Raw genomic sequence first — 13179 nt, 5'->3', positions numbered from 1 at the left:
CCCTACATGGAATGTGCAGAGCGGGGCCTGTGAGTGCAGCATAGATCCAGGCCCTCCCTGAACGGCCCAGCAGCCTCACTGTCAATGAGTGACATTCACAGAGGGCTTCCCACCTACTGGGCCATCTTACACATCCCCATAGCACCCTCCAAGGCATGATGGTCCTCTTGCCAGATGAGGTGCAGCAGAGGAGGCTCAGGACAGCCTGAAGCCACACAGTTTGGCAGGGCAGAGCCAGGAACCCAGCCCAGGTCTCCCGCCTGCAGGCTGGAGCTTTCCACTAAGAGTTGAAAGTGAAAGGCAGCCAGAGAACACACCTGCCCTGCTGTGCCTAGGAAACGGGCCCTGTGCCCAAGCTCACTTACAATGTGGTGAGCTGCCTTCCTGGACAAGACAGACAGGCAGAACAACAATTCCTGACAAGTGAGGGATACCCAAAGAGATGAGCAGTGGAAGGAACAGTGGAAGGGATGAAAACGCTGCAGTGCATTCTCCTGAAATGGGAGAATGGAGACATAAAGAGAATACATGAAATCCATGGCCTAAAAACAGAAAGGCATATTCTATCCAGAATATTCATCCACACTGTTCATATGTCGCATCACCAATGAAACCTTGATAGAGTCTCCAAACATAAATGTATGGGTGATAGGGGCCGGCCCAGTGGTGCAGTGGTTAAGTGCACACGTTCCACTTCGGTGGCCCAGGGTTTGCCAGGTCGGATCCCGGGTGTGGACATGGAACTGCCTGGCACGCCAAGCTGTGGTAGGCGTCCCACATATAAAGTAGAGGAAGATGGGCATGATGTTAGCTCAGGGCTAGTCTTCCTCAGCAAAAAGAGGAGGATTGGCAGCAGTTAGGTCAGGGTTAATCTTCCTCAAAAAAAAAACAAAACGTATGGGTGACAGAATGACGTGGACATAACACAGTTGGACATTAATAAAAAAAGTGTACCAAAAAATTAAAAGAAATTTCCCTACATCATATCTGTGCTAAAGAAACAATCAAAACTCCAATTACAGACACATCAGAAAAATAACCCTTATAAGAAAACTCCTTATGAAATTTGATGTGTACGGCCAAAGCTGTACTCAGAGAAAAATTCATAGACTTCAATATATTTTAAATAAACAAGAAAAAATGAAAATAAATGAACTAGGCACTTGATTCAAAAGGCTAAAAGAGAGCTTCTAAGTAAAACAGACGTACAGCAAAGAAAACTAGGGAAAGGAATAACTAAAAGATAAATTAGTGGATTTAATCAAAGAAAAGAGTAGAATTGCTGATTAAATTCAAGAGCTGATTTTCTTTTGAAAACATAAATTAAAAAGATCAACCTCTGGCAATTCTAATCAACAAAAGAATGGAGGAAAGGAAGGAGGTTGGGAGAGAGGGAAGGAAGGCAGGGAGGGGGTAGAGAAGGAGGGAAGGAGAGAGGAAATGCAAAAATATAGCTATTAGGCATGAAAAAGGGGATCTAACCATGAATAGGGAGAAGAAACTTTAAAAGAATAGACTGTAAATCTGTGCTAAAAGGTCTGGAAGCATTTTGAACTGGGATACAATCTAGAAAATATAAATAACCAAAATGGACTAAAAATGTTTAGAACCCAAAAAGACCAATAACCACAGTACAAATTAAGTAAGTCGACAGCCAACTAACCTCAGGGAAAAATAAAAAGCAAGCCCTGGCTGAGAGAGTTTCCAAAATGAATTATTTCAAGCCTTGGAGAATAAGATAATTTTATGATATTTAAACTATTTCAACTCCACAATTCATATTGAAAACCTTTTCTATTCATTTCATGAAACTAACATAACTGTGATTTATAAATGTGACAAATATGTCCCCTAATAGGAACGTACGTATAAATTCTTACCTATGAATATAGATGAAAAATACCCTAAGCAACAGATCAGTAAGCATTTTAAAGCACAATCGAGGCTGACCCAGTGGGATTTATTCCGGGAACATGAGGATGATTTAGTTCAGAAAAGCTATAAGTCAACACATTAATAGGCCCAAGGAGGAAAGGAATTTGATGATTTTGCTAGACACAAGAAAGCCTCTGATAAAACTGAATATCCATTCTTGGTGTACACTCTCAGCAATTAATGTAGGAATGGAGCATAGGAGTTCATGATGAAGAAAATCTATTCGAAATTTAGGGCCAATTACAGACTTAACAGTAAAACATTAGAGGGTGTCTCATTAAAATGCAGATCAAGCCAAGGAGGATGCTATTATTTAACGTTGCCTTCCACCTTCTAGAAAACACAATAAGATAAGAAATAAATAAAAGACACATTAAAAATGAAAAGATACAATGTTGCTTCTGTGCAGGTAACGGGATTAATTTCTAGGGTTTTCCAGGAAGCCACACTGAAAATTTGTTTAAAATAATAAGAGAGTTTAATTACCAGTTACTTAACATACGTTTTTTTTAAATCAATACTCACCTATCTACCTCCCCTGGGTACAGGTGTCCCAATCCCCAAAGACATCCCCACTCAGTCCACGTGGAGCACATGCGGCAATGCTGACTCCAGTGACACGGGGTGAGCTGTGTGCCTACGTGCCTTGGGGTCTCCTGGCTCTGCAGGTCTCCCAGCCATTGGCCAGGGACACGTTGTCCCTAGTGGGCCTGCTCTGCCCCCCAGGTCAGCCACCCAGCCCACAGCCCCCTTTCCTGGCCAGGAACCCACAACACACACCATTCCGCCCTCTGGGCTGGGCACTGCTGGTTTCCAGCATCCTCTAGGAACTTGCTGTCATTCTTCCAAGTGGTATGTGACCCCACTGTCCCCAGGGAGGCCAGGCTCTGGGGTGGGCTCCCCTGTTCCTGGTGCTGCTGCAGCCTTCTACCTTGGAGCCTCGGCCTCCACTTGTGCCACTGGAACAGTGACCTCCTTTAACAGTGAGAGTTAAAGGAGACCTGTGAGCTGGCTCCCAGGTCCTCTGACTCACACTCGCTGGCCCCACCACGGGCAGGGGGCGGCTCGTGGTGGCAGCCACACTGACATTTGGGAAATGCCGTGGGCTTGGCCTGGCCGGCCCGGCAGGCACTGTGAGCAGGACAGCGGGGGAGGCAATGTTCCACTGGAGGCTGAGAAGCATGGCTGGCCGCGGCCAGACCAGCCGTGTGGCCACGGAGCTAGAGCCTTTGGAAGCTGCAGGGCTGCGGAGGGGAGAGAAGCCAAGGGCCCCTGTGGAGACCTCTGCCTGCCTTCCTCCTCCCAAGACCCCACTGCTGTGGTCCATGTGCTCCCACCTGATGGCTCACCTCTGGGCCCCTCAATCTGTCTGCCTCTGGGCTCCTCCTTGTCCTGGAACCCACAGGGACCCAGGCAGCCCAGAACCTAGCATAGAAGAGGCATCAGATCTAGGAGCCAGCTCTGATCTCTGACCTCCTGGCTGAACTCAGGGAAGCCGCGACCACTGTGGACCTCAATTTCCCCATGTGTAAACAGGGAGGCAAAACTGGGCAGTCTCCATAGGCCATTTCCAGCCTTTGTGTTTATTCCTTCCTTCCTTCCTCACTGATTCTGTCAACAAACATCAATGAGGCCCTACTGACCTGGGCCATACACTTGGAAATGGAAGAACCCGTGGACCTTGGTGCCTGCCAGGGGAGGCAGATGTAACACCACAGTGCAGTGTGAGCAACTCGGGATTATGGGTATGCGATGGGTGCCGAGGAGGCAGGAGGGTGGGGGAACTAACTCTGTAGGGAGAAGTCAGGGAGGGCTTCCTGAAGGAGGTGATTTCGAGATGGGCTTCCAAGGATGACCAGGGGTTTTCCAGTGGGGTAAGAAAGAAGGAGCATGGAGAGATAACAGGTCTCCTGGCTGATATCCAAGTCCCAACAGATCCGACCCTGCTCTGCTCACTCACCAGCAGCTCCCCTGGAGCCCAGATGTGGAGGGTGCAGGCCACTTCCACACACCCCAGCTCCATCTTGGGCCATGTTGCCCCTGAGTCTAACTCTACCCATCGCAAAGCCAACGTATGACTCTCTCCCCCAGGTGGCCCTCCCAGACTGCCCAGCCCTCAAAGACTCCACATCACTGTGGGCCCTGTGCATCTGCAGGCAGTGCTGTCCCCAGTGCTCCTGCACCCTGGCCAGCCCCCAGTGCACACGGCAGCCAGGTCAACACAAGATGCCGTAGCCCCCTCAACTTGCCCTCCCTCCTCTGGTGGAGCTCACACGAAGGCCCCCTACATCAAGCAGGCAGGCTCAGCAAGATGGAGGTACAGTGCTGGAGGTAGGCTGGGCCCAGGGCCAGGCTGTCCTGAGCCAGCAGGGGCGGGTGTAGGTAGCGTGGCCAGGAGGTAGCAAGGGACCTGCAGGACAGAGTACTCCAGGCCAGCCTGAACTCCAGAGCGCCCATCCCACTGCCAGGTGGCATCCCCCTGGAGCTGTCAAACTGTCCCTGCTTCCTGCCTGTCCCACCTGCTCCACCTGCATCCTCTCCTGCCTCCACTGAGCACAACGCCCTCCTTCCTGGAATGAGCCTACCTCCTCTCCATCTCCAGCACCACATCCCTGCCACCAGCAAGGCCTCTTGCTTTACCTTTAGAGCATGTCCAAATCAGCCCTTCTTTCCTTCTCCACTGCTACCTCCCGGGTCTGAGGCCCTGGGCCACTGCGTGGGCCCCACTGACCTCTTACCTGCTCTGCTCGTGACACCCGGCCTCCAGTCTAGCCCTTGACACACAGGCAGCTTCCTCTTCAAAGCCCTGCCTGGCCTTTTCCTTACGTGTCCCTCTGCTCCCACTGTCACTTATCTCCCTTGCTAGCCTCCAACAAGTCCTCATGGACATGTAACACATGGTGAGGCCTCCCCTGACCACTGTACCCAAAGTACAAACAGCACCCACACACTGGTGGTCAGTATGTTCAGCACCAAAGGTGTCAGCCCCTTCTTGCCAGGCTGAGCAGGATTGTCACCACAGGTCGTAGTGTGGTTGGGTGGGGTCATGTGACTCATCTGGCTCAAGAGCAGTGAGTAGAAGTGACATGTGGCACTGAGCTGGGGCATTAAAATGCTAGTGCAGGAGCCTCTCTCCCCCTGCCATGCGGACCCATCAGCCCAGCATCTTGAGTGAGGAAGGCATGCCAACCCACGATGGTCACGCACGTGAGCAAAAATTCCACTGTGCTGTTGGAAGCCACCAGACCGGGGGCCTGTTTTGTTACTGCAGATAACCTAAACTCTCCTGACTGTGCACCAGGATATGCTCTATTCCTCTTCCCTGCTGCAGTTTTGCTCTTTAGCACTTATCACCACGCGACAGTCTACATTTTATTTACTGATCAGGCTTTTTCTCCTGTCTCCCTAGCTAGAAGGTGAGCTCCATGACATGTGCTATACTAATATAAGTGGTGTATTTGGGTCTCTGCCGAATCCACAGTGCCTGCACACAGCAGGTGCTCAATAAATGTGTGCTGAACATGTGAACAAACAAAAGAACAAATAAGACCTGCTTCTTTGGCACAGCCAGGGCTGGCCAGCCCAGCTGAGGCCCCTTCTGCACCCCCATGTGCCCTGGGCCTGAGGTCCAGGGCTGTGCCGGGCTGGTGGTCAGTTCCATGAGAAGGGGGTGGGGAACAGCAGCAGCAGGCTGCAGCTCAACCATACTGCACCTGAGCCACAACGGGAGGTCCCCCTCGAAGACACCCGTGGAACAAACAGCCATGGGAATGCGACACTGCCTCATGCTCAGGATTAACTCCTGGACAGGTTCCCAGCCTCCTTTCCTGTAGAAAGGAAGCTACCCCTCACCTTAGAGTCCACACTCCCCGAAGCCCCACTCGGAGCTCACTCTCCTTGTGGGCCCAAGCAGGCACAATCCTGCCCCACACACTTCTGCCGCTCTCACACACCCGTATATAAACGTGCCCGCATCTTCACCTACTCTCACTCGTGCCCACACATCGCACATACACACATACACACCTCCCACATGTTCACTGCATCGCACACCTCCTCCTCTCCTTGGCACCTCCTCCAGGGTACACAGTGGTTCTGGAATCCTCGAGTCTGGGGAAGGATCCAGGGTCATCCTGGCTCTTACAAGCCCGTCCCGGAGCGGCCACTTTACCGTCGGCGCGCTGCTGGGGTCGCTGTCTCCTGCCTCCCAGGGCCTGTTCACCCCACAGGGGTCCCTATCAGCTTTGCAGGTGCCGCTCAGCCATAGACAATCACCGGCGACTGCAGGCCATGCCAGAAAGGGCAGTGGCAGCCTGAGCAGCCCACCCGTTCTGAGCTCCGGGCGCCGCCCACCTGGCAACAGGTGCCCCAATGGGGACACGTAGAGGGAGTGCTTCCCAAGGACAGGCTGCCTCCGGCCACGGCCATAGATGTTCCAGATGGTCGCATTCCTCGCCGGGAGGGCAGCACCCCTTCCTGAGCTCGGCGGCGGAGGAACCCCCAGCTCCGCGGTGCTGCCGCAACCACCGGGCTGCCCTGCGAGCGCGCCCACGTCGCTGCCTCCGCGACCCGCCGCCCCGCACCTGCCACGAGCCGCAGCCCTACCTGAGGCTCCAGAAACATCCTGGCTGCCAGGTCCCCGCGCTGTCCCCCGGCAAAGCCGGCGTGCCTCGTGCGGCAGCTCCTCTGCCGGCGCGAGGAAGCCCCCGCCCCCCGACCCCGCCCGCGGACTTCCCCACGCCCGCCTCCCTCCCGCTCGCAGCCTCCGGCGGGGCGGGGCCGGGGCGGGGCCCGGAGCACAGGGCGGGGCTGGGTGCGCCTGAGCCGCGGGGCCGACGAACAGCGAGGTCGGGCCAGGGCCGGGCCGGGCCGGGCCGAGGGGGGCGCGGGGGTCGCGGCGCAGCAGGGCTGGGGAGGGAAGGGACAGGAGGGGCCGGGCGCCGCTTGGAGGGCGGCGGCGAAGATCCTGGGGTTCGGGCGTGGCGAGGGGCGCCGCCTGGGCCGGGCGCACCGGCCTGGCTCCGGGTTTGGGGGTGCCGGGAGTGCGGGGGGCCAAGGTGTCTGTGCTGCGTGCGCCGGGCGGGCTGTGCCATTAGGAGTAGGGGCGCTGTGTGGGTCAGGGCTCAGCGCGCGATGGGAGCGGTTGTGCTGGTGAGATCCCGCTCACAGAGAGCCCCCTGCGCCCCACCTCCTCCCTCGATCCTCTCTTCCCCTCCCCGCCCTCACCTCTTTGTCGATGTCCACTGCAGAGCTACGGGCAGGCGCTTAGCCCGCGTTTGGTTTGAATGCTTCCCTTGACGGAACACTTACTACATATAGCTCTGGCCTCGAACGTCACTCAGAACTCTCTGTCCTTCCACTTCCTTGAGTGAACACGAGGGACATGGCAGCCGATTTTGTGAGAGGGCTCATCTGAGATACGGCGTGGGGCGGGCCTGGCATGTGGCACAGGAGCCCCAGCACTCAGAAGGAATCCTGTCAGGTGACGGGTCTCCCCTTCCGCCGTGTTCCTGCAGTGGCCCGCCACCCAGGCTCTGAGAATTCGGATGGAAAAGATGGACTGACGGCAGAACACTCACTCTGGGAGAGCTGGTATTGGAGGGCCCAGAGGCTGAGTTGGAAGAGGGAGCTGGGGAGGATTCTGGGGGAGTCACCACTAGAGAGGACCAAGCGACATGCTCAGCTTGCACGTTAAAGGGAGGGGATGCCCAGAGAGAAGCTGAGACCAGCCCAGGAGAGCTCATGAGCAAGCCCCAGGGCCTGGATGGGCAGAGGTGACCCTGTCAGTGTCCCAGGATGCTGCCCCCCCACACACACCCCGCCTGCTGCCCAGCAGCCTTGTGAGACAACCCTCTCTCCTCCCAGGTACCCCTTCTCATTTGCCTGCTCTGTTACCAGCAGCAAGATGGGCCACCAGGCTGTCTTGGTGGACAGTTATTTCTGTCTTGAGGAATTAGGGGCTGTGCTGAGTCCCTTCACTGGCCTCCCCCAAGAGGATGCAGGAGTTTGGAGACAGGTGTCCTTGTCTCGGAGCTCTGCCCACCCCAACTCCCACTTTCTCCACTGGACTGAAACCCAGCTCTGACGGCTGTAGCACCTGCACTATTGACTACGGGCCTTGTTGCTCCCGTGGGTGGGCAGTGGTGGGGGAGGGAGCACCAGGCAGAAATAGCCAGGACTGCCAGCTGCCAGCACATCAGCCCCCCAAGCTTTCACACTGTCCTCCCCCTGCTGCTTCTGCGTCTCATCTCAGGCTAGCTGGAGGATGCAAAGCTCACAGTGGCCTCTGCAGCTGACTTATGACTACCTCTATGTGCTTCCTGGTGCCAAGGAGGCGGGGAGATGGGCATGCCAGGGCTGACTCCTGCCAGGTGTCCCCCTGCTTGAAGCTGGGGGTGGGATTGGGTACAGGGAGCAAGGTCCTGCAGGGAGGGCTTGTGGAGACTGACAGAGGAACCCCATTACCTTGCCAGAGTCAGCTTTAGGGAAGTGGAGAACAAGCCAGGTGTGGTGTGGCCAGTGGACATCCGCTGGGACCTTCTGGAAAGACAAGGCACATAGGAAGAGACACCCCAGATGATGGGGGCTGGATGTGAGGCCAGGAACACTGCATCTATCCCACAGCCATTAGAGGACGCTCGGAAGATGGCAGAGCAAAGAGCAGGGATGCCTGATTCTGGGACGACAGTGATTCTGGACGTCCTCAGAGTGCAGACACCTGGGACAGATGGGAAACTGGGACAAGAGGCTGGACCTACTGCCACAGGCTCCTAATTAGTCTCCCTGCTTCCACCATTTCTGCCTCAGCATGGCAGCCCAAGGGGCCCTATTAAAACCGGAGTCAGGTCCTGTCCCTCCTTTGTCCAGAACCCCCAGTGGAATGAAAGCCAGATTCTAGTGGCCCCCCAGGCTCTGCTGACCTGACCCCATTTGAAACCTCCCACCCCACTCACCCCTCGTTTGCTCTGCGCCAGCCCCCTAGCAGACCCTGCCGCCCTCCTTCTGCGTGCCATGCTCCCCAGGCATCTAGTGGCTCTCCCCCTTAAATCTTTACTGACATGTCACCTTCTCCGTGACATATTTACAGTGTTACCCTCCGCTCCCGCACTTCCTCTCCCACTGAACATTTCTCTGCACAGTTACCGCAGTCTGACAGTCTTTCTACTTCCTTATTTATTGGTCTTCTCTGGGGAGGATCCAAGCCCCATGAGGACAGGGCCTTTGTTCTGTTCACGGCTGTGCCGCAGTGACTGTGACATGTTGGCACATGGGGGCTCTCAACACCGATTGAATAAGTGTGTGTGTGTGTCTGTGTGTCTCTGTACACATGAGCAGATAGAGAGACAGATGTGTATATCCAGCACAGGACTCAAACAAATTAATATATAAAGAACTCATACAGATTTTAAAAAGTCAGAAGACTCAATTTTTTTAAAAATGGACAAAAGACATGAAGAGGTACTTCACAAAAAAGGATATCCGAAAAGGTGATAAACATACAAAAAAGCATTGAGTTTCATTAGTCATCGGGGAAGGGAAATTAAACCACAGTGTGACACTGCCGTACACCCACCGGAATGGCTAAAATGAAAAGGCAGAAAATGCCACGTGCTGGCAAGACGTGGCGCAATGGAAACTCCTAGCGGCTGGTGGTGGGAGTGTGAACCCGTAAAGCCACGTGGGAAGATAGTCCCTATGAAAGCCGAGCATATGCAGGCCTAGAAATTCCTCCCTGGGTGCCAGAAATGCTTACATACTCACACCAAAAGACACACCCAGGAGTGTTTACAGCAGCACTACTCACTATGGCTCCAAACAGAAGCCCCTCAGTCGCCCTCCACAGCAAGCTGTGGTGTATTCACTCAGGGGGGCACCCCAAGGCAATGGAAATGGGTGCAGATGACCACCCACAAGGACCAGTCTCACCACCATCACGTGGAGCAAAAAGAAACCAGGCACAAAAGAACATCTACTCAGGATCCCATGCACAACCAGCTCTGCAGGGGCCGCTGCAGGGGCGGGGTGCCCGAGACCCATGTATTCACCCCATGAAAACTCACTGAGCTGCAACACTTAGGACTCATGCACTTTTCTGTATGTACATTACACTTCAAAACAATTTATGTTAAAAAAAAAATTGAGAAAGAAAAAAATAAGAAACAACATCCTAGGCAAAGCGGGCAAAGCTGTCCGAGCCCCAGGGCCCTTCCAAGTCCACTGTGGGCCACACCTCAGAGAAGCTGGCTTGGGGGAAGGAGCTTTCTAGGGACACTGGGGGTCTCGGCCTCCCTCTCCTCATTCCCCCAAGACCAAAGGCCCCTCTGGTGAAAACGCCTGCTCCCTCCTTTAAAAAGGTACAGCCTGCAAGGTTTTGGTTTTGGAAGATGGGAGGTGGCCTAAGGTGGGGTGACTGACCTTGCAGAACAGGACACAGAAACCAAGTGCCCCACAGGGGTTGTTGACAAGGATCACGACAAAGATCCTGCAGAGGCCAAGACCTCAGAAGCTAGGGTTCCTGGGTGGGGGAGGCCAGGCTGCCAGCAGGCACAGGTGAAAGTCTGTATGGCACCCGTGGGACCACACAGGAGTGGGCACCGAGAGTGACGGAGCAGATGACAGTTGGGCTCTGCTTCCTGCACTGACTCTCGCTCCACACTGCCCAGTTGAGGCCACCCCGCCCCCCACCAGCTGCACCATCACCAGGGCAGCCATGCAGGCAGAGCTTTGGCTCCCACCCGAGTGTGATGGGTGAGGCGTGCACCTCTCTGAGTTATTTCCCGAGTAGGAAGTAGGGTTCACGACATTCAACTCACAGGGTGGCTGGCCAAACACAAAGCAAAATGAATCAAGTGCTTGGTGAGCTCTAGAAATGCCTCCAGTGTTTAGTTCCGAGGGCTTGAGCTGTCCAGAGGCTATCTGCTGCCCTGGGAGACGGCCCGGCCACATGCTCTCAGCGACGGTCTACTGGAGGCCCTTGCTAAGAACGCTTAACAAGAACCCATGGGACACTGTGTGGCCTGAGTGCCGGTCAGCACTCTTGGAGGGGTCACTGGTCACCCTGTGGCGCTCACACCCAATCACACCATGAGTTTCATGGCCGGTGTGCCCGACACCCGGGAGGGGCAGGGAGCTGATTCTCTCAGCTGCTGACACTGTCCCCAAGGGACCTGGACCAGTTGGGCACGACTTGATATCCACTGGGGGACTCATCCAGGCCTCTGCATTTCCCTACCACTGTCCCATGAATACTCTCTTTTGGAGGATAATATTCTAAGCAAACGAATCACTACTGGTTTTAGGCACCACCAGAGCAACAGGTGGAAGGGGCAAAAGGGGAGGGGACAGCTGACCCTCCTGATGGTCCCTCATAGCACAGAGGTTACTGCTCTGCCTAAATATATAGGCCCCAGTGGGTCAGAAACCTCAATGGGCCCCTCCCCACAGCCACCGCTTGCCTTTGACTGTGGCCCTCCCCTTTGTGCTGACCCATCACAGATCAGCGGACAGCCGCCTGCCCCATGTGTAATTAGTCACACACATACAACTGGGCGTGTAACTAACTGTAACTAACTGGACAGGCTGCTCAGGACGGTACCGCTGCCTGCACCCAGGCCCTGTCACCACTCTCCTGTCAACAGACTGGGAGCCAAGCAGGTGGAGAAGGGACCTTAGCTGACCACAGTGTTGTCACAGTACCCGCAGCACGGCTCCCTTCCCCTTGGCCCAGCCCTCTCCATGCCCACCCCACCCTGCCATGCACAGGGACTAGTGCGTGGCTGGAGGACTGAGGGGCAGGGTGGGCTAGGTGAGGCCCCAACAGCAGGGGCAGGCAAAGCGATGGGGCTAATGAGAGAGAGGTGTGCCTGTGAGCCGCCAGATTGCAGGAGCTCACAGCACAGAGCACCATGTCCTACTGAGCTGGGCAGAGAATTCAGCCCTTCCCCAAAGACACACGTGGCAGGGCCTGGCAAGGAGCAGCCCTCCCTCCAGGCTGGACGCAGCCCACACTCCCAGGTCATAGACAGGGCTTCCTCGGGCACGGTGCTGGGTCGCCAGGCGCCACTTCACCTCTGTGCCTCAGAACCCACCTTGGGAAAACAGGATGCTTACCTGGAAGGGCCTGTAGAGCCCTTGACCACTGAAACACCCCCGCGGACCAGAGGCCCCTAAACACCCACCCTTCACTCAGCCAGGTTCCCACTCACCCTCTCTGTCTACTCTACAGATGTCCTGCGTCTGCATCCAGATGGCACAATTCCCCAGGGGGCCTGGCCAGACCCAGAGGGTCCTGGGGGCTGGGGAAGGGCCTGGGTGGCCCTGGTGGGCAAGGCTGGGAGGACATAGAAATCCTGGTGCTCAGAACGGGGACCCTGCTCCCACAAAGGGTGCCAGGAGGTGCTGGACTATCAGAGAACATGCCCTTTGGAAAGGGAGCTGGGGGCGTGTCAGGAGAACAATCCCTCCCTCCGTGCTTGTGGCCTGGCTTCTGCCACCCGAGAGGAAGAAAATGCAGCGGCGAGGGAGGAGGGGCCTTCCTCCAGCCAGATGAGGCCTTCAGTGGAACACAGGCTGTGGAGGGAGGAAGAGAAAGAGGCAGGCCTGGGTGAGAGCACCTCTGGGTCCCGTCCCACCAGGGAAGGGACAGAGGTCAGTTCCTAGCAGTGCTCCTCTCTGGGCATGCTCCCAGGGTCCTGCTGCCCCTTTACACTGAGTCCCCATCAGTCCTGGCTGGCAGAGGTGGGCAGAGCGTGAAGCAGAGGAGACCACCAGGAAGAGGTGGAGCAACCTGCAGGGTGGCCTGCAGGGGCCCGGGGGCTGATGCCCTGGTACCCACGGATGGGTGGGCCAGCTCACTGGGGACCAGGACTCCGATCAAGGGTGGTCTGTGAACAGGTACCACCAGGGCTTCTGAGGCCACACGCCAGCCCTTTGCATGGCCCCACCCAAAGGCCCCAGAGAGGCCACACTCAGGCTCCTGCTCACAAAGAAATAAATACATTTCTCAGAAGCAAGGCTTCCCTTTGGATGACACTCCCTGGCCCGGGCCAGCTTCTGGTGTGAGGTTGCCTCCTCCTCTTTGTGTGTGACCAGCCACCAGCATTTATCTTCTGAGAGCAGCGGACACTCCTGGGGAAAGGTGGGGAGAGGAACCCCTGAAGGAAGCCCAGACATGCCTCTCAGCGAGTGCCAGCAGCAGAAGCTGCAGAGGAAGCTGGCTGCTCACCAAAGTCAGATGCCCGCCAG

The 13179-nt window shown here is 55.7% G+C and overlaps 1 protein-coding gene across 4 annotated transcripts in view; it reads right to left on the bottom strand.

The window, feature by feature from the left end:
- The window catches only part of RASGEF1A (RasGEF domain family member 1A), a 79914-nt gene that overhangs the window by 27057 nt on the left and 39678 nt on the right, over positions 1–13179 (bottom strand). The window contains exon 1 of one of the 4 annotated variants that reach the window (XM_001490265.6): positions 6541–6702. The exons of 2 other annotated variants lie outside the window; for them this stretch is intronic. In XM_001490265.6, the coding sequence (XP_001490315.2) occupies positions 6541–6558 (18 nt within the window). In that variant the 5' untranslated portion in view covers positions 6559–6702. Of the gene's footprint in view, positions 1–6540; positions 6703–13179 lie in introns of those variants that run through there. One more of the 4 variants, XM_070228599.1, reaches the window with a different exon arrangement.

Source organism: Equus caballus, chromosome 1 (assembly GCF_041296265.1).
Source record: "Equus caballus isolate H_3958 breed thoroughbred chromosome 1, TB-T2T, whole genome shotgun sequence".
Classification (NCBI taxonomy): Eukaryota; Metazoa; Chordata; class Mammalia; order Perissodactyla; family Equidae; genus Equus; species Equus caballus.
Note: the sequence above shows the minus strand (reverse complement) of the source record. Positions and strands in the feature narration are given on the sequence as shown.